This window comes from Puma concolor, chromosome A2 (genome assembly GCF_028749965.1).
Source record: "Puma concolor isolate L17-30 chromosome A2, mPumCon1.1.hap2, whole genome shotgun sequence".
Taxonomy (NCBI): Eukaryota; Metazoa; Chordata; class Mammalia; order Carnivora; family Felidae; genus Puma; species Puma concolor.
This window is the reverse complement of record NC_141668.1, coordinates 152,278,319-152,304,839: the sequence shown is the minus strand read 5'-3', so window position 1 is coordinate 152,304,839 and position 26,521 is coordinate 152,278,319. Positions and strand designations below refer to the sequence as shown.

Sequence of the window (26,521 nt, the reverse complement as noted above, 5' to 3'; positions counted from 1 at the left end):
ATCACTGGGGATTTGACACTCAGTGCTGCCATAGTGTGAGACAAACCCAAACACCCACTCATACCCCAGGGAAATTCAGGGAGGTTGCGACCCTGCCTCAGAGTTCACAGAGGATTTGAATGTGAATTGGGAAGGTTTATCTCTATATAAATATAGAGATATTTAACAGTGAATAAAAGTTTTAAAAAGTTAAAGTTTTAGTTTCAAATCTTTTTTATTTAAATGTTGACATCAGTTCGTTATAACTTATAATGTATATTTTGCCTTTTCATTTTTCTAATTTTGATTATTTTTAAAATAGCTTTTTGGAACATATTTTAAATAATTTTCAATTTTTTAATATATTTAGTTTTAATTTATATTTTTGTGCTCTTTGAATATATCACTTTAGTCTTTTAAATCATTACTGCCAAGAGGACAGAAATTATATGAAAAATCTTGATTATGATAACATAACCAATAGTTTTAATGGAATAAAACAAGAACAGTGAATGTTACACAATAAATATATAATACTCTGTGAATTAGGCATGTCTATTTATTTCGTCTAACACCACTGAACACCTGGACGTGAGCGATAATCGTGAAACTCAATCGTCTTTGATATCTGACTTTCTGATATTTAAAAAAAATTTTTTTATAATGTTTATTTTTGAGAAAGAGAGAGATAGAGTGTGAGTGGGGGAGGGGCAGAGAGAGAGGGAGACACAAAGTCTGAAGCAGTCTCCAGGCTCTGAGCTGTCAGCACAGAGCTCAATGCAGTGCTCAAACTCATGAACCGTGAGATTATGTGACCTGAGCCAAAGTCGGACGCTCAACCAACTGAGCCACCCAGGTGCCTCTGACTTTCTGATATTTTTATGTGAATTCCAGACATAGAAAAACTACAGGTTTTCAGATTTTGTATTGTTAACGAAAGTTTCTTTGTTGAGTAGGAGAATAGAACACATTTTATTAGCAGTTTATAGCTTGATTTAGGATTTTTAAGTATTTAGATTCTGTAACATGGGCTTCCATTTGTCCTTTTGCCTAGAGCACTGCAAGCATCAGGGCCTGTGCTCCAGTGGGAAAAGCAAATGTGTCCTCGGGTCCCTCTTGCTGCAACAAGGGCCAGAGAAAGAGCACTGCTGGGGCTCATGTCTACATGGGCTCATGTTACGGGGAAGCGGAGGGGTGGGGTGGGATTAGGGAGGAAAAACCCCAAAGAGAAAGAAAGCTACACATATACTCCTTGCCACGATAAAGGTAAGTGATAACATCGTCTCTGTTTTACAGACGATGGCTCACAGACGATTTGTGACTAGCTCAAGTCGCGCAGGTGGCCTGGCTCTGAAACCATCTGCAGCAGGGCTCCAGTATCCCCTGAAAACCCAGTAGATGACACCGGCAGCTCTTCTCATTCCGGTTGGGTGGGCTCCGGGTCCAGTTCTCCCATGGTGGGTTCTTTCCAGCCAGCTTGACCTGGGTGCAGGTGCCCAGGCCTCTAGGTGGTGGAGAACTCAGCCTCCCCACCCACTGCCAGCTGCCTCAAGTAGCCTCTGAGAACTGGCCCTTCTGAGAACTGGCACTCCCAAGCACAGGCACAGTGATGAACCGTGTCCCTAGGCTGCCCCACCATCCTCCTACAGGGGTCAAAGGACCTCTCTCATAGGCCTGCCTCATGGCTCCATCAGGGCACTGAACCTCAGCCCTTCTCAATCTCAGGACTGGCCCTGCAGGATGGGTTGGGGGCCCCATTCTTTGGGATGTGTTAGGGTTGGGTGATAGCAGGATTGGGGCTGTGCTCAGTGAGAGGCAAAGAGTGACCTGAGGGCATGAGGGGAGAGGCAAATCTCTGCCCACACTGCTATCCAGGCTTGGTTAGGGAGGGTTCTCCGTTTTTCTGAAGGCAAACATGCCCTGAGTGGTTAGAAGGCTGCCCCAAGGCCACCTAGCCAGAGATGGAGGTCCTTACTTGCCCTCTGTGCCCATCCTGACCTGCCCTCCAGCTCCCTCAGCCAAACTTCCAGGCTCCTGCTCTGATGATGCTGACCCCGCGACCCTGTAATGGGAACACTGAGCTACACCCTTGCAGTGTAGCTGGACCCTAACCCTGTCCCAGACCCAGGTCATAGCCCCCACAGCCTTCCTGGGGGCCCTGTAGCATCTCCCCCCCCCCCCATTATCCAGGCAGGGAAGCTGAAACTCCAACTGGCCAGATGTGTGCTTCAGGCTGCACAGCTGGGCATTGGGCTGGGACTACTCTACATGGCCTGACTCTGAAGCCGGGGCCTGTACCCCAACCGTGGGACAAGGATCTGAGGGAAAGGCCATGTAGGAAAAGACTGGCCTATAGGAGTGATAGGAGATCTGGCCAGAAGCTGTCTGTCCATCAGGAAGGGGGACTCTGTGAGTCAGGCCTGGCATTGCTGACCCCACCTTGCTCTCCCTCCTAATCTCCTGAGCCCTTCACACCCTGGCTGCTCAGTGGTCTGGGCAATATACTCGTGCCCAATAACCCACCTTCACCTGTGTGCCCACACCTGCACAATGCCCCCCACTTCCCTACTGTTTCTGGTTGTCCACTCTGTGCCTATTCCTGGGCTAGATGTTGAGTACTGCAGAGGCCGTGCCAGACTTGGGCATCTCCTGAGGCCCAGCAGACTTAGTGCTGAAATGGGGGGAGTCCCAGGAGACCCCTGCAGTCAGGTAGGGCTTCCTGGAGGCAAGGACCAGAGCTGAGGCCTCAGCACCCTCTCCCCCTCACCGAGGTCACTGCCTGCCCTCTGAGCCTCTCTCCCTGGAGTGGCTAGCAGGTTCCAGGAAGCGTCCCCTCACCCTGCAGTGCTGATTCCAAGAACTGCAGCTCCTGGCAGCACTAGCTCAGGATCCTTTCCTAGAACACAGGCCTCACCCCGCCCGGCTGCTGGAGTCTCATTGGGCAGCTGGTGGAGATAATGGAGGAGGGGGTGCCCTGGGAGGAGCCTCTGTAGGAACCAGACACTGGGAGGGGGGCCCAGACTGTCAGCCCAGAGGGGGCCAGGAGGTCAATGAGTGTGAAGACGCTCTGACTCTCCCCCGCTTTCATTTGTTGGCTGTGGGGGGCGGGCTGGGGGGGGGGGGCGAGCCCAGTGAATTCAGCTCAGAGCCTCCCTGCACACACAGGAGCCTTGCTCCTTGGATCCAGAAATTCTGCTGGCTGCTGCAACTTCACCCTCCATATCCGATTTTCTGCCACCAGCTTGGCATTCTAGGGTTCCATTCCATGAGCGAATGGCACAGGCCTTACCCTGGCCCCATAGCAGGCCTTCATCAGATAACCTCCAGAGGGACAGGCCAGGGGACAGAAGCATCAGGTTCTAAGCAAAGAATGAGGGATGGGACAGTCTTAGGGCCTTTGGAAGGACATGACATCTATATTATTAATCCTGTTATAATTTCACCTAGCGTGGTTAGGACAGAGGAAGTCACCCCACCCCATACCCCAGCAAATCAGGTCAGGTAGGTGGGGATCTGGGGTGACAGTCCCGGATTCATGGACAAGGACAGGGCCCAACTTCCCTCAAGGTCACTGGGCCTTTCCTCTGGGGCGAGTCCTCCACCCCCACCACCTCTGAGCTGGCAGCAGGCCTGCCTGCCCGCCTGGGACCTGCCAGATCACGTTGAGCAACCAGTTCCTGAGAAGCGTTGAAGGCTGTTTGGTTTAAAATTAACTCCCCCGCTCCTCCCTCCCCTGCCTGTGGGCCTCCTCTGAGTTCTTGGAAGAGGCGCTCTGCTCTTTCTTCCTGGGAAGAGGCCTCCAGCCGCAGCTATGCTGCGATTCTAGTGAAAACACCTCACTCAGGGTGGGGGTGGGGGAGTGCCCACACCACGCCTTCTCTGCACTCTGAAAGACCCAGGGATCCTCCTGGAGTCTAGCATGCCCCAGTTTGCCCACTGAGACCCAGAGGAGAAAGGGGGTGATTGTCAAGGTGCTGATAGGGTGCTACTGCCCCCAGAGCCCACAGCCCCCAATCAGGGACACGGTGCGCTGGCTCTCAGCAAAGAGGTAAAGGGCTATAGAGGCACAGTCTGGGCACCTCTGGGGTAAGGAGATCACACACGCTGGCAGTGAACTCAGGACTTTTGCTTCTTTGAGACGTATATGGATCAGAGAGATAAAGCAACCTGCACAGGGTCACCCAGCTTTACTGGCCAGGCTGACAACACTGACCAGGCAATGGCACTAATGCCTAGGGGCAGGCCCCACATGCACCTACATTGGGGTTAGAGTGCTCTCTGAGAGGAGACCGTTGTCTCTCACCCACACTCCTCTAACTGCCCTAGGAACCCATTTTCTTTCCGATAGGCCTTCATCTTCCAGTGTCTCTTTGAGCTCCATGTCTCTGGCGCTTTGGAAAAAAGGTTTTCTGAGAACCTGCTCTTCTAACAGCACCTCCTGCCACGGCCATCTACCCAAAAGAGCTGAGGAAAATAAAGGAATGTTGGCCAAGTGGAAAGGTCAACACACGCGCACGTGCACGCACATGCACACACACACACACTCATAATGATGTTGTTCAGAAGTGGGACTGGTGGGGGTAGGGAGCAGTGAAGTACTCTTTGGAAAGAGGCTGAAGGCCTAGAGGCACTTTCGAGAACAAAGCTTTGGCCCAACCCAGACTACAAGTAAAATTTTCACCTCTGATGGAGGAAGACCCCAGCTCTGGTGACATGAAAAGCCCTATCTGGCTCATCTGATGTTGGATGAAGGGAGAATCCTTGGAACAGGGCTCCGCCTGGGGAGCATTTGCTGGGCATCATTCCCCTTCCAGCAATACTATCCCAGTGTGGGTCTTGCTAGTGGGGACTATACGTGGAACTATCCTAGCAGACTGCCTGGAGGAGTCATGGCAGTCCTGAGTTCCCTCAGGCCTCAGAGATCACTTCTAGTGCTCTGGGCCCTGCCTGCTTCAGCCAGGCCAGGGTCATGGAAGAAACTATCTTTCCATTAAGCATAAAGCTTTGGCCACACCAAAAAGGCTCCTCCTGCTCAAGGCCTGCCTCATCTCACGTTCATAGGTGAGCATCATCCCACTTACTCCTTGTTACCCCAAAGTCAGATCCAGTCACTCTCCAACCCCCTGGGGCATGGGCACTACCAGTATTTCTATTAGAGGGAGAAACGGAGGTTCTTAGAAGTTAAACTACTTGCCTGGAGTCCCAGAGTGATTTTGGAACTGAGATTTGAACCCTGCCTATCTATTGTTTTCAATTTGGCTGGTTTGCCATTTCAAAGATATCCTTAGGGGACTTTCATGGGAAGTATGGTGTGTGTGTGTGTGTGTGTGTGTGTGTGTGTGTGTGTGTGTGAGATATTTCATAAGAAGACAAAGAATGGCTGTTTTGAATCTATTATTGAAAGTGTTTTCTCCTCTCCAGGCTGGAGACAGTTGGGAAAACTCAGGCTCCAGGGAGATTCCCCAGGATGCAGTAGGTATCTAAAGTAGACAGGAATAAATGCTGGGGAAGTTAGGGAAGGCTTCTCAGAAAAGGGGCATTTGAGTTGGGCTTTGAAGGGTGAGTAAGAGTTTGCCCTGGACATTCCCATATGAATGATACAATGTGATGGGCTATTAGGAGGGAAGAGAATGGAATGGATTGCCAGTTTTGGAAGCCATATCCTGGAACCTGGGGTAAGGCACAGGCAAGATATGGTGGGGGAGGGGGAGCCTGTGAATATCACTAAGTGGGGAAGGCAGGGCAAGGTCTGGTTTGTGAGCACCTCACTCAAGATGGTGGTAGGGCTGAGGAGGCCATCAGGATGGTCCAGCTGGGTGAGTGAATGAAGCTATATCTGGGCAAAGCAGCCATGGGGAGCAGTAGGAGGGCAGCTTGAGAGGGACAAGGGGCAAGATGGATGGACATGGGGATGTGAATGTGGGGGTTGTCTCCAAGATGGGGGGACAGTGAAGGTGTGTCTAGGGGCTAGTGAAGAGTCCAGGTCTGGACATGGGGAGTCTGAAAGGCCATGAACCCAGCTTTTTGAGTTGCCAGCTAGCAGGCAGCTGACTCCAGTTCAAGAGTTCTAGGGGGAGAGGGACAAGCCCTGGCCTGGGACTCAAAGTCCTGGGCTCTAACCCCATATGTCCACTTCCTCTCTTGGTGACTATGGACAAGCTACTTTGCCTCTCTAGGTTTCAGGCTTGCATCTTTGAAATGGGGTAGACCCAGAGGCACCTGCCCCACTCACCTCCATCACCTGTAGCTCACCTATGAGGTCACAGACCACTGAGGGCTGGGAGAGGAACAGGCCTGAGGGAGACCACCCCCTAGGTGTGGGGCAAGGGTGGCAGATGGCCTAATCTTTATTGTCACTGCGAGAGAAGTTGCTAGAAGGTTGGGCTGGCTTCGCCTCCATCCTAGCCTTTGCAGAGACCAGGCCAAAGGGTGTGTTCACTAGGACCAGAACCCAAGGTCATTGGCAAATGATGCATGAGAGTGGAGGGCTGGGCTTGGAGGACAGAGCTGATGGGGAGAGGGGCCACTTACAGCTCCAGGTGGTTCCAGCCCAGCTCCCCTGAAGCCCAGATGGGGACCTCAGCAGACATCAACACCTGCCCAGACCACCTCTCAAAAAAGATGAAAACAATGGACAGAAACAGTTACAATGACAGCTGAAGCAGGTGCCAGATTGAACCCTATCACACTCTCCTCAGCATTGCCTCATTAATCCTCCTGGGCTCCTCATGTCCCCTCTGAGGGAAGTGCTGTCACTCTCCTCACTTCACAGCCAGGAACCCTCTCAGGTTCTGTGAGGTTGAGGGAAATTCCCGAGAACCAAGTGGACAGCACAATCCAGACTGGAGGGGAGTTTGGGGTAAAACCAGGGTGTAGGGGTTGTGTTAGCCAGGATTAAACCTCCAGGGGTCTCTTCTTCTTGGGTCTCAGATGTGGGAGGCTCAGCCTGCCACCCAACGGTGACCATTGCAATGATCCCTCGGGCAGCTGGTTGCATGGCCTAAGCTGGGGAGGAAGGCCTACACGGTGTAGTCAGGGTGGTGAGAACTCACCATGAGAGGTTGTAGAGTTTCTGGCAAAGCTTGAGACTGCTTTATATTAAAACTGGTCTAACAGGTTGGTATGAGGGGACTGCCCAGGCCTGCACAGGCTTTACTTATCCTGGAGTAAGAGAGCCTCGGCGAGGTCCCTAGAATCCTCTCCTGCTTTCTTGGTCGGGACTTCTTTCAAGCACCTGTCCCCCACTTGACCGTCGGCAGCTCTGCAGGGTGGGAGAGAGCAAGCAGCCCCTCTGAGATAGCAAGCAGCCCGGTCCTGCCCTCAGCCCTATTCAGACTGGCATTCAGCTTCGGCCCAGCGAGATTTGCTCAGTTGCAGATTAAAAGCTGAGCCCAGGTACAGGGGCACTGATGACCCAGGTGGTGTTAGGATACTTGGTGATCATGAGAGAAACATCCCAGCAAGACCTCACTGACAAGAGGAACCTGGCTGACCTAGTGGTAACTCTGTTCCAAAGTCATTCCAGAAGGCTGAGTTTAGCAAGGGGCACCATACAGAATCATCCTCCAAACCCACCTCCTCATGACCTGGTGGAATCCTCTGGGGGTGCAGCCTCCACCCCCTGCCTCTGACACCTCCTTCAGAAAGTGTTCCTGACCCTTTACTTCCTTTCTGTGTACCCTCAGCACCCTGCAGTTGCCAAGGCTTTAGTATGTCAGCCCCTGGTGGCAGAGCAGAACAGAGGTCATTCCAACAAGCTCTCAAATAAAGGTTTGAACCCTGGCTCTGCCCCTCACAAACTGTGTGACACTGAGAAAAAACACCACCTCTTTCTGAGCCTTACTTCTTCTGCTGTAAATGGGGACAACCTCTGCCAGTATTCAAGGCTGCAGCACGAAGTCCTGGGGCACAAACTCCACCCAGGATCCCCAGGCTGCAGTCCTCGCCTCCTGCTCCCCACCACAACCACCCCTGCTATAGCCTGTACCTCTCAGCCTCCTTTCCAGCTTCCTGTCCCCAGGCCCTGTTGGAGGCCATCCCCTACCCAGCTGACAGGTTCGCCCCTGAGAAATGAACATTAGATTATAGCATTTCCCTGTTAAACTCTGAGGAGGCCCTCCACCACAGTAGAATAAAATTCATGTGCCCCCTCTGCTCTCTCCACCCTTCCTCTGTCTCCTCAGCCCTCCTGGACAGCCATTCTGGACTTCTTTCTCCTGATCATACCAAGTTTGTTGTTGCCTCAGGGCCTTGGGATTGGCGGTTTCTTCTCCCTGGATGTCTTTTTCCTATGTTGTCTGCATAGCCAGCTGCTGCTCTTTGCTCGGGTGTCCCAGCTCAGTGGCCCCAGAGCTTTCCCTGACCCTCTCATCTGCAGCAGTGTCCCCACACCCAAAAGCCACTCTCTGCCCTGTCCCTGCTTTGCTTTCTTTACACTCTTAAAACTTGTCCTGAGTATCTATTTGCTCATTTGTTTATTGTTTCCTGCTCACCAGCCCAGGAGTCCCATGAGGAGGGGGACTGTGTCCCTCCTGTGTCCCCAAGGCCCAGATGGAGTCTGGCCCAGCTGGTGCCTGAGGAGCATGTGTGCTAGTAAAGGACTTAACCAATGGGGGTTACCATCAGTTATTGTTTGTATATTGTGCAGGGTCCTCCACACCCAACCAGATGGCTCCTCTATTTCTCCCTGGCCAGTGCTGTCAGGGCTCCCATTACTAGCCCGGAACCACCCAGCAGTGAATGTACTGACCAGAGGGTTTTCAGCATCTGTTAGGCTGGGTCTCTGACTTGGGTTTGGGCCTGATGACCTGCCCTCTACTGTCCCTGTTCTGGCAGGCACCACTCACTCCCCTGACAGGGAGACAAGAAAAGATTGAAGCAGAAAAATATCAGGTGTTGGAAGTATCTGGCAGCCCCAGGCAAGGTGACAAGTATCTCAGTCCCAGGCAAGAGCTGGACCCTGGCTTGGGCTGAGGCAAAGGTGAGGGGGACAGGACCCTGTTGATCAGACCAATGTCTGGTCCAGAGACCTTAGCAGGCAAGGACATAGGGGGATAAAACCAGCATCTAAGATCAACTTGCCTGCAAGCTGCCAACCCCAGATGCCTGTCCTTGCCATCTCACATAGCAGCGTGGGGACAGACAGGCAGGCGGGACCCCTCAAGGTAAGCTCTGCTCTGTACTTTACTTCCTCAGCCACTGCCTTGCCCACTCTGGGCCTCAGTTTCCTCATCTGTGGAGTATGGGTCATATTCAGGCCCACTCCCATGGTTGTGGTGAGCACTACAGGAGGTGCAAAGCCCTTGTCCATTGCCAGCACCTGGCAGGCACCTGAGACACCTCCCCCTCCGAAGAGTTTGTGGGTTTCCTCTTGCTACGGCAGTTTTCTGTCCAGGCCATGGCACCAAGTGGGGAACACCCTGCCTTCAGCCCCTCTGTGTCTACTACTCACCCATTGGGTGACTCAGATTTGTAGGTGGAGCAGACAGCGGGGTCACCTCAGGCACTTTGGGAGTCACAAAGGGGCTGAGATCCAGGCTGAAGCAATGAGGAACAGCAGACATCCCTGGCAGGTCATGGTGACCTGGAGGAGGTGTGCCGTCGGGCCCTGCAGCCAGCAACAGAGAAGGTGCCAGGCTGGGCACCTGGGCCTGGGCACTAGTCCCAGTAAAGTCAGCCTTCGCTCACCTCTTATTCACTCACATCCAGTATCAGCTCTTTTCTTTGCCATAACTATCTGCATGCCCATAACGTTTGGCTTTTTATCCATCCCTTCCTGCCTCCTCCGTGTCATCCACATACCAGTCCTTACACCTTCCTGCTCTCAATCTTCCAGCATTTGTCTCTTCTAATCATCTAAGTCCCAAGAAAACAGGAAGGTTAGGATTATTTCTAAAATAAGGGTTAGAAGGTTATGAATGAGCTTCAGAGGATCTTTCCTATGAGTTATTCAAGTGAAGGTGCGGAAAATTTCAGGACACAGTGGAATTTACATTACAAAGTCAGACCATCAGATAATGGAGAGTTTTCATTTTAATTGCGCTTCCATCTACTTCTGGTGTGTAGGGCCCTGAAAGGAGAGGGTCCCCCAACCCCAACTGGCCTGTGCCAGAACCTCACCAGGTCCCACCTCAGGCCAGACCCTGCCAGCTTACTGGCTGCCATCCCCAACTCCATTGTTCTGTCCCACTGCACAGCATGACTACTTCCCCAGGCCTCCTTGTGGTTGGTAGGGAATATGAGCTTCCCAGTCATGCCCTGGTGCTTTTGTACTCCCTGTACTTTCTCACTGGAATGACTGGCCCTGACTTCTCTGTTGGCCTCCTCCTCTCAAAAGACACTGCCTCCAGGAGTGGGTGCCCCCACAGCACCCATCCCCCAGCATTCTCTACTTCCAGTCTTTGATATCTCCTGTTTACACGTCTCTCCAGTCTGGTGCTCCTCTGCCACCATCCCCCGCCCTGGCAGTCACCTGGTCAATGACCCTGCAGGCAGTCCAGCTGGCCTTCACCTCCTGCCTCCCATCCTCCAAGGGGAGCAAGAGGTAACGAGAGAGGAAGGCTGCTCCCTGTACCTCCCCGACTCTTCAAAGGGTCCCCTAGCAGGGCCTGCTCAGCCACAGGTCACTGGGCCCCAGCTGACCCAGATGTAAAGTGGGGGAAAATAATATCAAAGGGGACAAATTGTGTAAGAACTCAAAAGAGGTCTCACTGAGGTCTCCTTAAATGAAAAGTACAATTTTATTGTCAATACAGAAAAATCAGTGGAAGAAAAAAGACTACCAAACTGGGTTTTGCTTGTTATAATACTTATTTTATAAAGTCTTATCAGATAGGTATTTCTTTCCCTCTCGTGTACAGGCACCTTCCTGGGCAGGAAGCCGACCCAGCAGAGCTGGAGCAGCAGCTGTGGAGCCAACATGCTGCTTCCTGACACTGCACACATGCTCCCGCAGGCTGGTGCCGCACCGAGACCAGCTCTGTGCAGACAGGGCTCTGCCCTGCGAGGGGGTGAGTGGCAGGCTCTGCTGGGCACTGACACTTTGGCTTCATTTTCTTGTCCGCTTTCCCACCCTCCCAAAACAGGGCTGGGGGCAGAAGAGGGTGCACACATTCACAGGTGGGTGGGTCAGTGCCAGGATATCCAGAACTGCCTTGGATCCAGCAACATGTCTCAGGATGGGGCTCTCCACCAGGAGGAACCAGAGAAGTTGGGGCAGAGCTGGGGTCTCCAGAGCACTCAGGGCTCAGGGCAGAGAGGTGGGATTGGCTCACCTTGAGACAAACCCAAGGAGAATAAATAAATAAATACTGTATAACTTTGTAGTCCCTCAGCCTGGCCTGTTCCCCCATCAAGGGACTGTCACTGTCAACCTCAGTTCCTCTGGCCGCCATCCTTCCTGAGACAGGCTGGCTAGAAGGAGGGGGCCTGCCCCACCCTGTGGACTGAGACACCAGGGCTGGCAAAGTCTATACAGTTCAAGAGCCCACAACAGGCAAATGGGGGCCTGGGCCTCACCCACAAGGTGAGACAAGGTCCCGCCTGTCTCCCTCTCTTCTGACACATGGCTCACCACAACGGAGCCACATGGGAGCTGGGGGTGTTGACCTTCAAGTTGTGTGATACTTTTCTCTACCCCTCATCCCCAGCCTTGCTCCTGCTGACTCTTCCTGGTCCAGCTGTCAGGTGCTTTCAGTCACTAGGATAACTGGAGGAGGGACGATGGGACCCCAAGTCCAGCTGGGGCCCGTGTCCCTTCCAGGGTATGTCTGGGTGAGGCTAGGCGGATGCTCAGGTGGGTCAGAGCTGGAAGGGGTACTGTCGGAGGTAGTCAGCCATGCGCCGGGGCAGTGGCAGGCAGTCTACATCAGCCACCAGACGGTTGATGACAAGGCGGCACAGGTGCTGCAGGCTGCGGGCACTGCTTCTGCGCACAAAGGGCTGCACCAGTTTTAGGTGCACGGCGGTGACTGCAGGGGCAGGTAGTGCTGGGTCACCAGGTGCATCTTCCTTAGGGGTAGGCAGGGCTGGGGTGGGTGCAGGTTCAGGGCTGTCACTTCGGGTGTCAGCAGTACAGGAGGCCACATAGTGCTGCACGAGGCTGACCACGTCTGGGAAGGCCAGGATGCGTGGCCTGGACAGGCAGTTGGAGTCCAGGCGGAAGCTGGAGTCAGCGTACTCAATGCGTACGTTGGTGGGGCCTCGAGTGGTTTTGACAGACAGAGTGAATAGATAGCTGGGGTGGGTGCTGTCACGTACCAGGAACGTGCCCTCTGGCATCTTCTGCAGGTGTTGTCGGGCCTCGCTGGCCGTAATGGAACCCCAATACCAGCCTAGGCAAGTGGAGACGGGGCCAAGAGACTAGTCACAGTGGAATTTAGTTGGGGGCACCAACACAGGGCAGAGCAGGACTCTGCCTCCCCCTTTACACTTCCATGGGGAGGACTGTACCCCCCCACCCCCCATCAGACTCTCCTGGGCAGGGCCATGTCTCTCAAACCAGACTCAACAGACAGAGTTAAGCTGTCCCCATTGGACTTCCCAGGACAAGGCCTGCTTCCCTCCTCAAACTCACCAGATTCCCGAAGGTAAGAGAAAGTCTTGGCTATGCATAGCAGATCCTCCTCAGGGTCCAGCACCTTGGGTTCACTCTCTGGCTGGGCTGGGGTCTCCTCTGCCACCTCCTCCAGGAAGGACCCGGCAGGCAAAGGCTGCATAGCTGGTTCGGGCAGCTCCAGGGACTGGGTCCACAGGGGCCGCTGCCCGATCTGCTCCACAGCCAGCAAAGAACAGGGTCTAGAAGGGGGTGGATGGGCAGTGAGTGGAGGCCCTATGCCCTCCTGTTACCAGAGACCCTCTATACCCCAGACCAGCTATATGACTTCTGGCCAGTCCATCTCACTATGAGCCTCAGTTTCCCCTTTGCCCACTCATGGGCTCAATGAGATCAGTACCCTGCCTCCCAGCTGTCATCACAAAAGGCTCCTTGATAGCTTCCCCTACATGTTGATTCTCTTTTGAAAGAGACTTCTCCACCCTCCTGCATTTATTGAACATTAATTAGTCTATTTTGCACCAGCTGACAACACAGATCATGCCCTATAAGATTTCTAGCTCACAATGGACAACTGATGTCCCTGACAATGGTAGGATCCAGTGCAAAGAAGCCTCACATGGGTGCCCTGTTGGTTGAGGTGGGCTGATTAGATTAAATGGCGCTGGTTCTGCTTGAGCCATGGCCTGGGCCTTCATGGGGTGCTCCAGAGAGGTCTCAAAATTATGATAGGATGCCTAAGGTCATATGCTACCTCCCCATGGATAGGAGTATCTGTAGGAGGGACCGCGGTCCACACTGGCCAGGGCTTAGAGGCTGGAACAATCTCCCTAAACAGGTCAGACTCCCATCCTGTTTTCTGCTCCTCCCAGCTGAGGGTCTGGGGTGGACAGTGGCTTTAAAGGCACTGGCAGGGGCGCCTGGGTGGCGCAGTCGGTTGAGCGTCCGACTTCAGCCAGGTCACGATCTCGCGGTCCGTGAGTTCGAGCCCCGTGTCAGGCTCTGGGCTGATGGCTCAGAGCCTGGAGCCTGTTTCCGATTCTGTGTCTCCCTCTCTCTCTGCCCCTCCCCCGTTCATGCTCTGTCTCTCTCTGTCCCAAAAATAAATAAACGCTGAAAAAAAAATTAAAAAAAATAAATAAATAAAATAAAGGCACTGGCAAATCCCACTTCCCATAAACAGGACCTCCCACCAAAGAACAGGGTACTCATTCTACATTCCAGATCCCACCCTGGCAAGCCAGTCCTATGAGGCTCTATGACCTTATGTAAACCTTGCTGTTCACTAGGACTGTTCAGCTTCTCTACCCCCTCATAAGGGATGCTACCAGCCCAGATCCTGAGGGGGTTGGCAACACCATCTTGTCAGGTGACTAGAGTTGGGTTGCTGAGCCAGCCCCAATCTGAGCAGTAGCTTTTCTCTAGGGGAAGGCCACCAAGCATGGTGATCCTGGGACTTCCAGGGAGTGAGGGGCAAGGATTGGCTCACAGGAAGAGACTGCTGATCCTTCCTCACTCCTCAGAAAATACATCCTCAGGCCTCAGTTCTGGGTCTGGTCCCCTACTGGGCCGCAGGACACCAAGATAATAAAACCATGGGCCTTGCCTTCAAGGAGAACTTATAACCCAAAGTCACAAACACAAAGGGTGTCATGGGGGAGTCAAGGTCTGCCTGTTCCTGAGCTGAGTCTGCCAGGCCAAAGGAAGCAGTAGGGGGAAGGCACTTCAGGCAGAGATGAGAGCATGGGTAAACTGTGCCAGAGATTGCTTATGAGGCAGGATGAGGTAGGCAGAAGCCTTGGCAGGACGCAGGCAGAGGAGCCAGATCTGACAGTGTAGGTTATAGGTGAGCATTAGAAGATGTTAACAAATTGGGAGAAGAGGCCACAAGACCCTGGCACACCACAGTTTGTTTAATACTTTTCCATACCCACTCTCGGTGTACTGTGGGAGCTCTGGAATCCTAGTGGGGGAGCCACGTTCCAAGGAACTAGCTGGTGGCCTGCCTGCTGGGACCCAAAGCTCAGCTCAGGCTAGCCAGTCAGGCCAGAGCGCCTGGGGGTGGCCATGTCCAGACAGCTTAGCAGGGCACTTGTGGGCATGGGCACCTCTAGGGTCAACAAGGTATCTGGGTGTGTAAGGAGCTGTATTGGTCCCCACAGTTCCTGGTGAGTGACTGTGTATCTTAGGAGGGGTGTGTCCACAGCTGTCGTCATGGCGGGGGCGATGGCTTGTGTGTTCCAGGTGTGGGTGGCCTGTACCTGTGTGTGCCTGTTGTGGAACCCAGCCTGTGTGTCCCGCCTGGGGATGCATGCCAGTGGGGCAAACTCAACCCTGAGGGTGGACCCCCTCAAGCAAAGCTGGGAGCCCAAACCTATATTTGGGAATCTCTGCCCCCTACCTTGGGAGGGCACCAGCTGGTTTGTGGCTGTGTGTGTGGAGGTCTTAAAAATCTTGCTCCCTGACACCCAACACTGGTCCTGAGGTTCCAAGGGACTTTTAGCTGGAACAAAGTAAAAAGAGAATGTGGGACTTCAGAACTGGGGGGATCTGGAGGACAGGGTGTGGGGGTGTTCAGGAGTCCCAAAATTCAGAGGAGGGGTATGCTGGAGACGGCCAGGTTGAAGTATAGTAGTATAGTTTTCCTGGCACCTCTGGGTTTCCTCCCTGGAAGCAGACCTGCTCAGAGCAAGGGGCACTTCAGCCTTGCCCCACCTTCCAACCTTCTTCACTTGGTACTATGCCAGTTTTGATAACAACAGCCACTGGGCCACCCAGCTCTTCCTGGGTGTGGAGTGCTCACTCATATCTTCTTTCTCACTCCCTGGAGCTTTCTGAGCTCCTGTCAGATCAGTCTGGAGAGTATCAGACCCATTGTTGAAGGGGATGCTGAGGTGGAAGGAATGCTGAGGAAGAATGCTCAGTTGAGGCCAGGACTCTGTCTTACCAGCCTCCACACCATCCTAGTCTTTGAGGAAAGTTGGAGAAGGGAGGCAGGAGTCAAGTCCTCACTGGGATCCCAGACTGGACTGAGGAGAGGCAAGGCAATTGTGGGGGTGCCACGGGCAAAATTCAGGCTCTTCCAAGACCTGCTGCTTAGCCAACCTGGGGGGAGGCGAGGATCTCAGACTGGCTTCCCAAGAAAAGCCTAATTGCTAGCCCATGGCAGAACAGTGAAATCGGAGAGGGGCAGGGGCTAACCTAAGGTCAGCAGTAGGCCCTGCGGCCTGCAGGCTAGGGTAGAGTGCTCTGGGCCCAGAAGGGGGTCTGGGCAGGTGAGCCACGTCTTGGAGGATGAACTCCGCTGGCGTTCAGCTGCTCCAGCCAGAACCCAGGCTTAGGCTACCCGGTGCTCCTCCCGTCGCCAGCCGACCCCCAGTTTCACTACCCACAGTGCGAATAGGGTGGTGACGGTGTTGTCACCATTCCCTGTTGTCACCCTGAGGTCCTTCCGCACTCGGTCATTTCCGACCCGTCAAGCCCTCTCAATAGCCGGCAGCTAGCACGAGGCGGTACTCTCCCGAACGCCGGGCGCCGTCGCCCGGCTGGGACGGCGAGCCGCGCTTACCCCTGAACGCAGAGGACCATGTCCCGGCAGCGGCAGCGGCAGCTCCGGAGCTGAGGCTCAGCCGGACGGTGGCGGCTGGAGGGAGCCCGTGGGCGCAGGTCTCGCTCGTAAGGCAGGCTCCCAGGGCGCACCGGCGACGGGATGGGAATGAGAGGCCAAGGCGCTGGCTGGCCGGGAGGGCGCTGGGGGCGGGCCGGGAGGGTGGGGCGGGGCGAGCCGCCTAATCTTTTGTCCTCTGTGTCCCAGCCCTTCCCGGAAGCGACGTCTTCCTAGAACCGCCGGCAGTGCTGCCGGGCCGGGGAGGGGCGCTGGCGGGGGCGCCGGCTCCTAGAGTAGGCTCAGGGCCGCTAAAGGAAACACCTTTGACAGATTTCCAAGAACTTTCCAGGAAAATGGGGCGGGGCCCCACGCGCCGACCAATCGCAGCTCGGGGTGGGGGGGCGGGCCAATTGCAGTTTTGAGATGCGAGGCAGACAAACTAGCCGGGTTGAGCGTGACCTAGGGATCACCAGGGAAAAACCGGGTTGAAGAAGGCCAGGGCGGGGCAGGGGTTCTCCAGGACAGGGGTTCTCCCCACCCGAGCGCAGACTTCTTTCGGGCATTCCGCTTCACTGGGGACAGGCCCCTGTATCTCTCTGTAGAACTGGTGGCAGCACGAGGCAGGGTCTTGGGTCTGTTCTCCCAGCTAGCGGCTCCCTCTAGTCGGTCTGTCTGGTGTGCAAGCGCCCCCTGTGGGCCGCACTTGGATCTCCGGACTCTGTGTGCGGTGGTGGGGAAACTGGTGGCATGGGGTGGGGTTTGGAGAAGGACATGAGAGGAGGGGAGGGGCACAGAGGGGGGCCTCAGATCCGAGCAGGTCCGCGGGGGTCAAGGATCCATCACAGCCAAAAGGATCCAGGCGAGAATGCTTTCTCTGAAAGACTTGGGGGAGAAGGCACATCCCAATCTTGGGATGGGGGCAAGTGTGGAGACTTCATTACTCACTTGATGGCTTGGGCACCGGGAGACTACAGCATGGGGCACCTATGTAGGGTGCAGTCTCTTCAGTAGAAACTGTCTACCGCTCCATTATTATGAAGACAAAGGGGCTTCAAGCTGCCAAGCAACAACTAGGATTTGAACCTGGGTACCTGAGTCTCTATGGGGTCAAATCCCAAGTTCTCTACCTCAAGACTCTGTCTTCCCTCTAACTGTGAGTATTTTACAGAACACTTAGTATGTGCCAGGTGCTCTCAGCGATTTCCAGCCTCATTTCATTGTCTAACCATTATATATTGTGTCCTCTTTACAGGTGAGGAGATTGATGCACAGAGAAGTTAAAATGCACCCTAGATCTCACAGCTGACAAGTGGTTAGTTGGGGCTTGTAGCCCAGTTCCCCCCAGTGCCCCATCGTCTCTAAGTGCCTTGAGCTAACAACTCCTGGGCATCCTTCAAGATCCAGCTTTAAGGTCCTCAGTGAAGCTTCCTGCCTCCAGGCCAGTCCATGTCAGAGTACCCCAATGGTGTCCCCTTGAAAGCTCCCTTACAGATGTCAGTGATTATGCAGTTCTGTATGTTAAATTAGAGGGCCCCAAGGGTTTTGCCCTCCAGCCACCTTTCGTGAATTTGACAGTTATGCACCTGTGTGCACAGTATGTGGCCTGCCCCTGTTTTGCCCCAGTGTTGTGGGTCCCCTTGGCCAACTCTTTATCACCTTTCCTGCTATCTGCTCCCTACACACTCTTGCTCTAACTGCTAGGCCCACATCGCCACCCAGTGGCGAGTCCTCTCATGGTTTCACTCAACAAATTTCCATATTCCAGGATAACCCCTCCTCCCACTCCAGGGATTGGCCTTGTCACAGGATCTCCCTGCTTCTTCCTACCCAAAACAGTCACAAGATGGGTCAGTCACAATAATACCAGCAGTGCCTTCCTCGAAGTCTGGCTTATTTGGTCTCTCTACTCTCATCATTTGCAGCCTCTCCTCCCCCTGAAGGACAGTTCACATGTGTATGTGTGTAGGGGATATATTTAGCCCTCTCCCCCTCTCCCCACACTCACTGGACCTCTTTGCCACTGTAAGCTATTCCAAAGGACTCAGCCCTAGACTTCTTGGACATACAGCTATCATGGAGGACTGTGTGGCAAAGTCTGCCACCATGAACCCACCCCTGCCCAGCCATCCCAAATGCTGAATTCTCCCATCAGTGTGCAGGTGGTTGCTGGAAAATGAGCAGCTAAGGGAAACCACACCTTCTGACTCTCTTGGATTAAATGAGCAGTTGCAAAACATTTGTCTATGATGGACCTACATGGGAAATGTGTGTGCTTTTGTAAGCACTGGCATTGGTTATGGAGACTGCAAGAGGACAGGCATCACCAGTGCTTACTTTTTACATTTCCCTATGGTTTGAATTTATTATAACAACCAAGTTTTACTTATGCAATTAAATTTTAATTAAAAAGAGATAAGTTAAGAGGGGGAGAGGGAAGATGGCGGCGTAGGAGGACGCTGGGCTCACCGCGCGTCCTGCTGATCACTTAGATTCCACCTACACCTGCCTAAATAACCCAGAAAACCACCAGAGGATTAGCAGAACGGAGTCGCCGGAGCCAAGCGCAGACGAGAGGCCCACGGAAGAGGGTAGGAAGGGCGGCGAGGCGGTGCGCGCTCCACGGACTGGTGGGAGGGAGCCGGGGCGGAGGGGCGGCTCGCCGGCCAAGCAGAGCCCCCGAGTCTGGCTTGCAAAAAGCGGAGGGGCCTGACGGACTGTGTTCCGACAGCAAGCGCGACTTAGCGTCTGGGAGGTCATAAGTTAACAGCTCTGCTCAGAAAGCGGGAAGGCTGGAGGACAAAGGGAAGGAGAGCTGCTGAGCCCCCGGACGACAGAGCTCAGTTTGGTGGGGAACAAAGGCGCTCGCCAGCGCCATCTCCCCCGCCCATCCCCCAGCCAAAATCCCAAAGAGAACCAGTTCCTGCCAGGGAACTTGCTCGCTCCGCGCAAACACCCAACTCTGCGCTTCTGCGGAGCCAAACCTCCGGCAGCGGATCTGACTCCATCCTGCTGCCACAGGGCCCCTCCTGAAGTGGATCACCTAAGGAGAAGCAAGCTAAGCCTGCCCCTCCTGCCCCTGTCCACCTTGCCTACCCACCCCAGCTAAGACGCCAGATCCCCAGCATCACAAGCCTGGCAGTGTGCAAGTAGCCCAGACAGGCCACCCCACCCCACAGTGAATCCCGCCCCTAGGAGAGGGGAAGAGAAGGCACACACCAGTCTGACTGTGGACACAGCGGTGGGCTGGGGGCAGACATCAGGTCTGACTGCGGCTCCGCCCACCAACTCCAATTATACACCACAGCACAGGGGAAGTGCCCTGCAGGTCCTCACCACGCCAGGGACTATCCAAAATGACCAAGCGGAAGAATTCCCCTCAGAAGAATCTCCAGGAAATAACAACAGCTAATGAGCTGATCAAAAAGGATTTAAATAATATAACAGAAAGTGAATTTAGAATAATAGTCATAAAATTAATCGCTGGGCTTGAAAACAGTATAGCTGACAGCAGAGAATCTCTTGCTACAGAGATCAAGGGACTAAGGAACAGTCACGAGGAGCTGAAAAACGCTTTAAACGAAATGCATAACAAAATGGAAACCACCACGGCTCGGATTGAAGAGGCAGAGGAGAGAATAGGTGAACTAGAAGATAAAGTTATGGAAAAAGAGGAAGCTGAGAAAAAGAGAGATAAAAAAATCCAGGAGTATGAGGGGAAAATTAGAGAACTAAGTGATACACTAAAAAGAAATAATATACGCATAATTGGTATCCCAGAGGAGGAAGAGAGAGGGAAAGGTGCTGAAGGGGTACTTGAAGAAATAATAGCTGAGAACTTCCCTGAACTGGGGAAGGAAAAAGGCATTGAAATCCAAGAGGCACAGAGAACTCCCTTCAGACGTAACTTGAATCGATCTTCTGCACGACATATCATAGTGAAACTGGCAAAATACAAGGATAAAGAGAAAATTCTGAAAGCAGCAAGGGGTAAACGTGCCCTCACATATAAAGGGAGACCTATAAGACTTGTGACTGATCTCTCTTTTGAAACTTGGCAGGCCAGAAAGAATTGGCACGAGATTTTCAGTGTGCTAGACAGAAAAAATATGCAGCCGAGAATCCTTTATCCAGCAAGTCTGTCATTTAGAATAGAAGGAGAGATAAAGGTCTTCCCAAACAAACAAAAACTGAAGGAATTTGTCACCACTAAACCAGCCCTACAAGAGATCCTAAGGGGGACCCTGTGAGACAAAGTACCAGAGACATCACTACAAGCATAAAACATACAGACATCACAATGACTCTAAACCCATATCTTTCTATAATAACACTGAATGTAAATGGATTAAATGCGCCAACCAAAAGACATAGGGTATCAGAATGGATAAAAAAACAAGACCCATCTATTTGCTGTCTACAAGAGACTCATTTTAGACCTGAGGACACCTTTAGATTGAGAGTGAGGGGATGGAGATCTATTTATCATGCTACTGGAAGCCAAAAGAAAGCTGGAGTAGCCATCCTTATATCAGACAAACTAGACTTTAAATTAAAGGCTGTAACAAGAGATGAAGAAGGACATTATATAATAGTGACAGGGTCTATCCATCAGGAAGAGCTAACAATTATAAATGTCTATGCGCCGAATACCGGAGCGCCCAAATATATAAAACAATTACTCATAAACATAAGCAACCTTATTGAGAAGAATGTGGTAATTGCAGGGGACTTTAACACCCCACTTACAGAAATGGATAGATCATCTAGACACACGGTCAATAAAGAAACAAGGGCCCTGAATGAGACATTGGATCAGATGGACTTGACAGATATATTTAGAACTCTGCATCCCAAAGCAACAGAATATACTTTCTTCTCGAGTGCACATGGAACATTCTCCAAGATAGATCATATACTGGGTCACAAAACAGCCCTTCATAAGTTTACAAGAATTGAAATCATACCATGCATACTTTCAGACCACAATGCTATGAAGCTTGAAATCAACCACAGAAAAAAGTCTGGAAAACCTCCAAAAGCATGGAGGTTAAAGAACACCCTACTAACGAATGAGTGGGTCAACCAGGCAATTAGAGAAGAAATTAAAAAATATATGGAAACAAACGAAAATGAAAATACAACAATCCAAACGCTTTGGGACGCAACAAAGGCAGTCCTGAGAGGAAAATACATTGCAATCCAGGCCTATCTCAAGAAACAAGAAAAATCCCAAATACAAAATCTAACAGCACACCTAAAGGAAATAGAAGCAGAACAGCAAAGACAGCCTAAACCCAGCAGAAGAAGAGAAATAATAAAGATCAGAGCAGAAATAAACAATATAGAATCTAAAAAAACTGTAGAGCAGATCAACGAAACCAAGAGTTGGTTTTTTGAAAAAATAAACAAAATTGACAAACCTCTAGCCAGGCTTCTCAAAAAGAAAAGGGAGATGACCCAAATAGATAAAATCATGAATGAAAATGGAATGATTACAACCAATCCCTCAGAGATACAAACAATTATCAGGGAATACTATGAAAAATTATATGCCAACAAATTGGACAGCCTGGAAGAAATGGACAAATTCCTGAACACCCACACTCTTCCAAAACTCAATCAGGAGGAAATAGAAAGCTTGAACAGACCCATAACCAGCGAAGAAATTGAATCGGTTATCAAAAATCTCCCAACAAATAAGAGTCCAGGACCAGATGGCTTCCCAGGGGAGTTCTACCAGACGTTTAAAGCAGAGATAATACCTATCCTTCTCAAGCTATTCCAAGAAATAGAAAGGGAAGGAAAACTTCCAGACTCATTCTATGAAGCCAGTATTACTTTGATTCCTAAACCAGACAGAGACCCAGTAAAAAAAGAGAACTACAGGCCAATATCCCTGATGAAGATGGATGCAAAAATTCTCAATAAGATACTAGCAAATCGAATTCAACGGCATATAAAAAGAATGATTCACCATGATCAAGTGGGATTCATTCCTGGGATGCAGGGCTGGTTCAACATTCGCAAATCAATCAACATGATACATCACATTAACAAAAAAAAAGAGAAGAACCATATGATCCTGTCAATCGATGCAGAAAAGGCCTTTGACAAAATCCAGCACCCTTTCTTAATAAAAACTCTTGAGAAAGTCGGGATAGAAGGAACATACTTAAAGATCATAAAAGCCATTTATGAAAAGCCCACAGCTAACATCATCCTCAACGGGGAAAAACTGAGAGCTTTTTCCCTGAGATCAGGAACACGACAGGGATGCCCACTCTCACCGCTGTTGTTTAACATAGTGCTGGAAGTTCTAGCATCAGCAATCAGACAACAAAAGGAAATCAAAGGCGTCAAAATTGGCAAAGATGAAGTCAAGCTTTCGCTCTTTGCAGATGACATGATATTATACATGGAAAATCCGATAGACTCCACCAAAAGTCTGCTAGAACTGGTACATGAATTCAGCAAAGTTGCAGGATACAAAATCAATGTACAGAAATCAGTTGCATTCTTATACACTAACAATGAAGCAACAGAAAGACAAATAAAGAAACTGATCCCATTCACAATTGCACCAAGAAGCATAAAATACCTAGGAATCAATCTAACCAAAGATGTAAAGGATCTGTATGCTGAAAACTATAGAAAGCTTATGAAGGTAATTGAAGAAGATTTAAAGAAATGGAAAGACATTCCCTGCTCATGGATTGGAAGAATAAATATTATCAAAATGTCAATACTACCCAAAGATATCTACACATTCAATGCAATCCCAATCAAAATTGCACCAGCATTCTTCTCGAAACAAGAACAAGCAATCCTAAAATTCATATGGAACCACAAAAGGCCCCGAATAGCCAAAGTAATTTTGAAGAAGAAGACCAAAGCAGGAGGCATCACAATCCCAGACTTTAGCCTCTACTACAAAGCTGTCATCATCAAGACAGCATGGTATTGGCACAAAAACAGACACATAGACCAATGGAATAGAATAGAAACCCCAGAACTAGACCCACAAACGTATGGCCAACTAATCTTTGACAAAGCAGGAAAGAACATCCAATGGAAAAAAGACAGTCTCTTTAACAAATGGTGCTGGGAGAACTGGACAGCAACATGCAGAAGGTTGAAACTAGACCACTTTCTCACACCATTCACAAAAATAAACTCAAAATGGATAAAGGACCTGAATGTGAGACAGGAAACCATCAAAACCTTAGAGGAGAAAGCAGGAAAAGACCTCTCTGACCTCAGCCGTAGCAATCTCTTACTCGACACATCCCCAAAGGCAAGGGAATTAAAAGCAAAAGTGAATTACTGGGACCTTATGAAGATAAAAAGCTTCTGCACAGCAAAGGAAACAACCAACAAAACTAAAAGGCAACCAACGGAATGGGAAAAGATATTTGCAAATGACATATCGGACAAAGGGCTAGTATCCAAAATCTATAAAGAGCTCACCAAACTCCACACCCGAAAAGCAAATAACCCAGTGAAGAAATGGGCAGAAAACATGAATAGACACTTCTCTAAGGAAGACATCCGGATGGCCAACAGGCACATGAAAAGATGTTCAGCGTCGCTCCTTATCAGGGAAATACAAATCAAAACCACACTCAGGTATCACCTCACGCCAGTCAGAGTGGCCAAAATGAACAAATCAGGAGACTATAGATGCTGGAGAGGATGTGGAGAAACGGGAACCCTCTTGCACTGTTGGTGGGAATGCAAATTGGTGCAGCCGCTCTGGAAAGCAGTGTGGAGGTTCCTCAGAAACTTAAAAATAGACCTACCCTATGACCCAGCAATAGCACTGCTAGGAATTTATCCAAGGGACACAGGAGTACTGATGCATAGGGGCACTTGTACCCCAATGTTCATAGCAGCACTCTCAACAATAGCCAAATTATGGAAAGAGCCTAAATGTCCATCAACTGATGAATGGATAAAGAAATTGTGGTTTATATACACAATGGAGTACTACGTGGCAATGAGAAAAAATGAAATATGGCCTTTTGTAGCAACGTGGATGGAACTGGAGAGTGTGATGCTAAGGGAAATAAGCCATACAGAGAAAGACAGATACCATATGGTTTCACTCTTATGTGGATCCTGAGAAACTTAAGAGAAACCCATGGGGGAGGGGAACAAAAAAAAAAAAAAAAGAGGTTAGAGTGGGAGAGAGCCAAAGCATAAGAGACTGTTGAGAACTGAGAACAAACTAAGGGTTGATGGGGGGTGGGAGGGAGGAGAGGGTGGGTGATGGGTACTGAGGAGGGCACCTTTTGGGATGAGCACTGGGTGTTGTATGGAAACCAATTTGACAATAAATTTCATATATAAAAAAAAAATAAAAAAATAAAAAGAGATAAGTTAAAAAATACAATTATAAAATGTTTAGAATAATTGTAATCTAATTCCATTTTTAGAAAATAAGATATCTCAGCAACTACAGCATACACTGAGATAACTTTGGCTGGGACAAGGAGCCACCCTCAGCTGCCCAGCACTCTGCTTTTGAGTGGGATCCTGCTTGTCCAGAATGAGATCTTGCTCAGCTTTGGGCTCACCTGGCCCAAACCAATCACCTCCAGAGGGAGGATCCTTCTCCAGTCTCCAAGCTGCAGAAGTTTCCAGATCACAGGGCTTCCTCCAAGGCTCTGAGATCTTGGATCAGATTCTTAAGTGGGACTCAGGGAGAGAGATTCTGGGTCCAGCTAGGCATAAATGTGTGTATGTGTGTGGTGTGCATGTGCATGCCCATGTGTCTGTACACATGTGTACATATTTGTGCATTTGTGTGCATATTTAAACATATGTGAGAGCATATTTGTACATGTGGATGTAGGAATGGGGCAGGGAGGCACAGGGGAGGAGAGCATCATTTGAGGGTAAGAGCTGGGCCCTGGAGTTGTTCTTCAGGGGTTGGGATGGAGACTCTGCCATGACAGCTACTGATCTTAGGCAGGTTGCTTGATCTCTAGGGCTTGTCTGTCTTGTAGGCTGTGTGGGATGTGTTTAGCCCTGCCTACTCTGGTTCCAGTGAGGTCATGGAGTGCCCAGGTAGAACACCCACACAGTGTCTAGTCCAAAAGAAGGGTTCAGTACGGTCAGTTGAGGTCATCATCAGGGCCTCTCCTTCACTGAACTCTGCTAGCTTGAAGAGTGTTTCAAGGAGACAGGGCAGAGCCCTGGGCACTGTCCTCCAGCACAGCAGGTTCCAGCTCTCCAGGAACTGCTCTGAAGAGCCTTGGACCTACAGGACCCCAGGAATCCACGTGCACCTACGTGCGTATTTGTGCTGGGGCATGCATGGGAGGTGGGTGAGAGCGCTAGTCCCGCCCAATCCCAAAGTCAGAAGGACTCAGAGACACCTACGGGTGGGACCTACGCTGTGCCTGCAGTTATGCCAGTGGCCTGTAGATGGCAGCAGAGGCCCGCGCAGAGATCATGACCCAAGTCTCCCTTTCCCAGTACCAAGTGAACCACCTTGTTCCAGTCCCTCAGTCTGAGGGTTGGGGAGTGAGAGGGGTGTGCTGGTGTAGTGCAGATTTGTCCCAGGAGAGAACAACACCCACTGCGACTCTAGACAAGTTGTTTCCTCTCAGGGGTCCTCAGTTTCCTCATCTGTGAAATGAGGTGTTTAACAGCCTGTGATGGGAAAACTATAAAAATACCTAAGGTATAAAATGGGCTCAGAATAGAGACCTAAATGTGGAAGGGAGCACCACATAGCCAAAGAGTATCTGGGGTGGGAGGAGGCGATTTTGTAAACACGATACCAAAAGCTCAAACCAGAAGGTGAAAAGTTGATGGATCTGACAAATGGGAATTTAGGATATCTGGCCTAAGGACGCTTCATCCCAAAGGGGGGGGGGGGGGAAGCCACGGATATGAGCAGGAGATGCACAGAAGGCGAGAGACACCCAGAGCCCGCAGGGATGGGAAAAACGCGAATCACAACGCAATGCCATTTCACGTGGCTCCATGGCAAAAATTAAGACTTTAGGTACGCTGGCGGTGGGCCACCACTAAGGAAGTCGCAAGCCTTACAAGCCTTGCTAGAGGGCCGTCTGGCAGCGTGCAGAGAAAACGCCCGACTCAAGTGGCTTCCTGTGGCTCCAAGAGAAACTGCGCTGTCACTTCGTAGGTCGCTGGTAAGCTCCGGGGCTCTCACTGCCCTCGCGGTTCCGGGGCCCGGGAGCCTAGGAGGTTTCCGCTCTCCTTCGGGAAGCCACGCCCCCTATTTCTGTCGGGGCTCCGGGGCGGGGCCCGCCGGAGGCTCCCTCCACGCCCGGTCCTGCCAGGGCCCGCCTGGCCCTTTAAGGCTGACCAAGCCCGGCCTCAAGTCGGGGACGCGCGGGGCGGGAGGGGGG

The 26,521-nt window shown here is 51.2% G+C and overlaps 1 protein-coding gene across 1 annotated transcript; it reads right to left on the bottom strand.

Moving 5' to 3' along the window:
• Nucleotides 1-10,694: 10,694 nt before the first annotated feature.
• Nucleotides 10,695-16,267, bottom strand: CISH (cytokine inducible SH2 containing protein). The gene is made up of 3 exons (XM_025916273.2): nucleotides 16,101-16,267; nucleotides 12,554-12,774; nucleotides 10,695-12,311 (listed from the first exon to the last, which is right to left on the bottom strand). Exons 1-3 carry the CDS (start codon nucleotides 16,118-16,120, stop codon nucleotides 11,779-11,781), a joined length of 774 nt encoding a protein of 257 aa, XP_025772058.1. The 5' UTR covers nucleotides 16,121-16,267; the 3' UTR covers nucleotides 10,695-11,778.
• Between the last annotated feature and the right edge of the window lie 10,254 nt (nucleotides 16,268-26,521).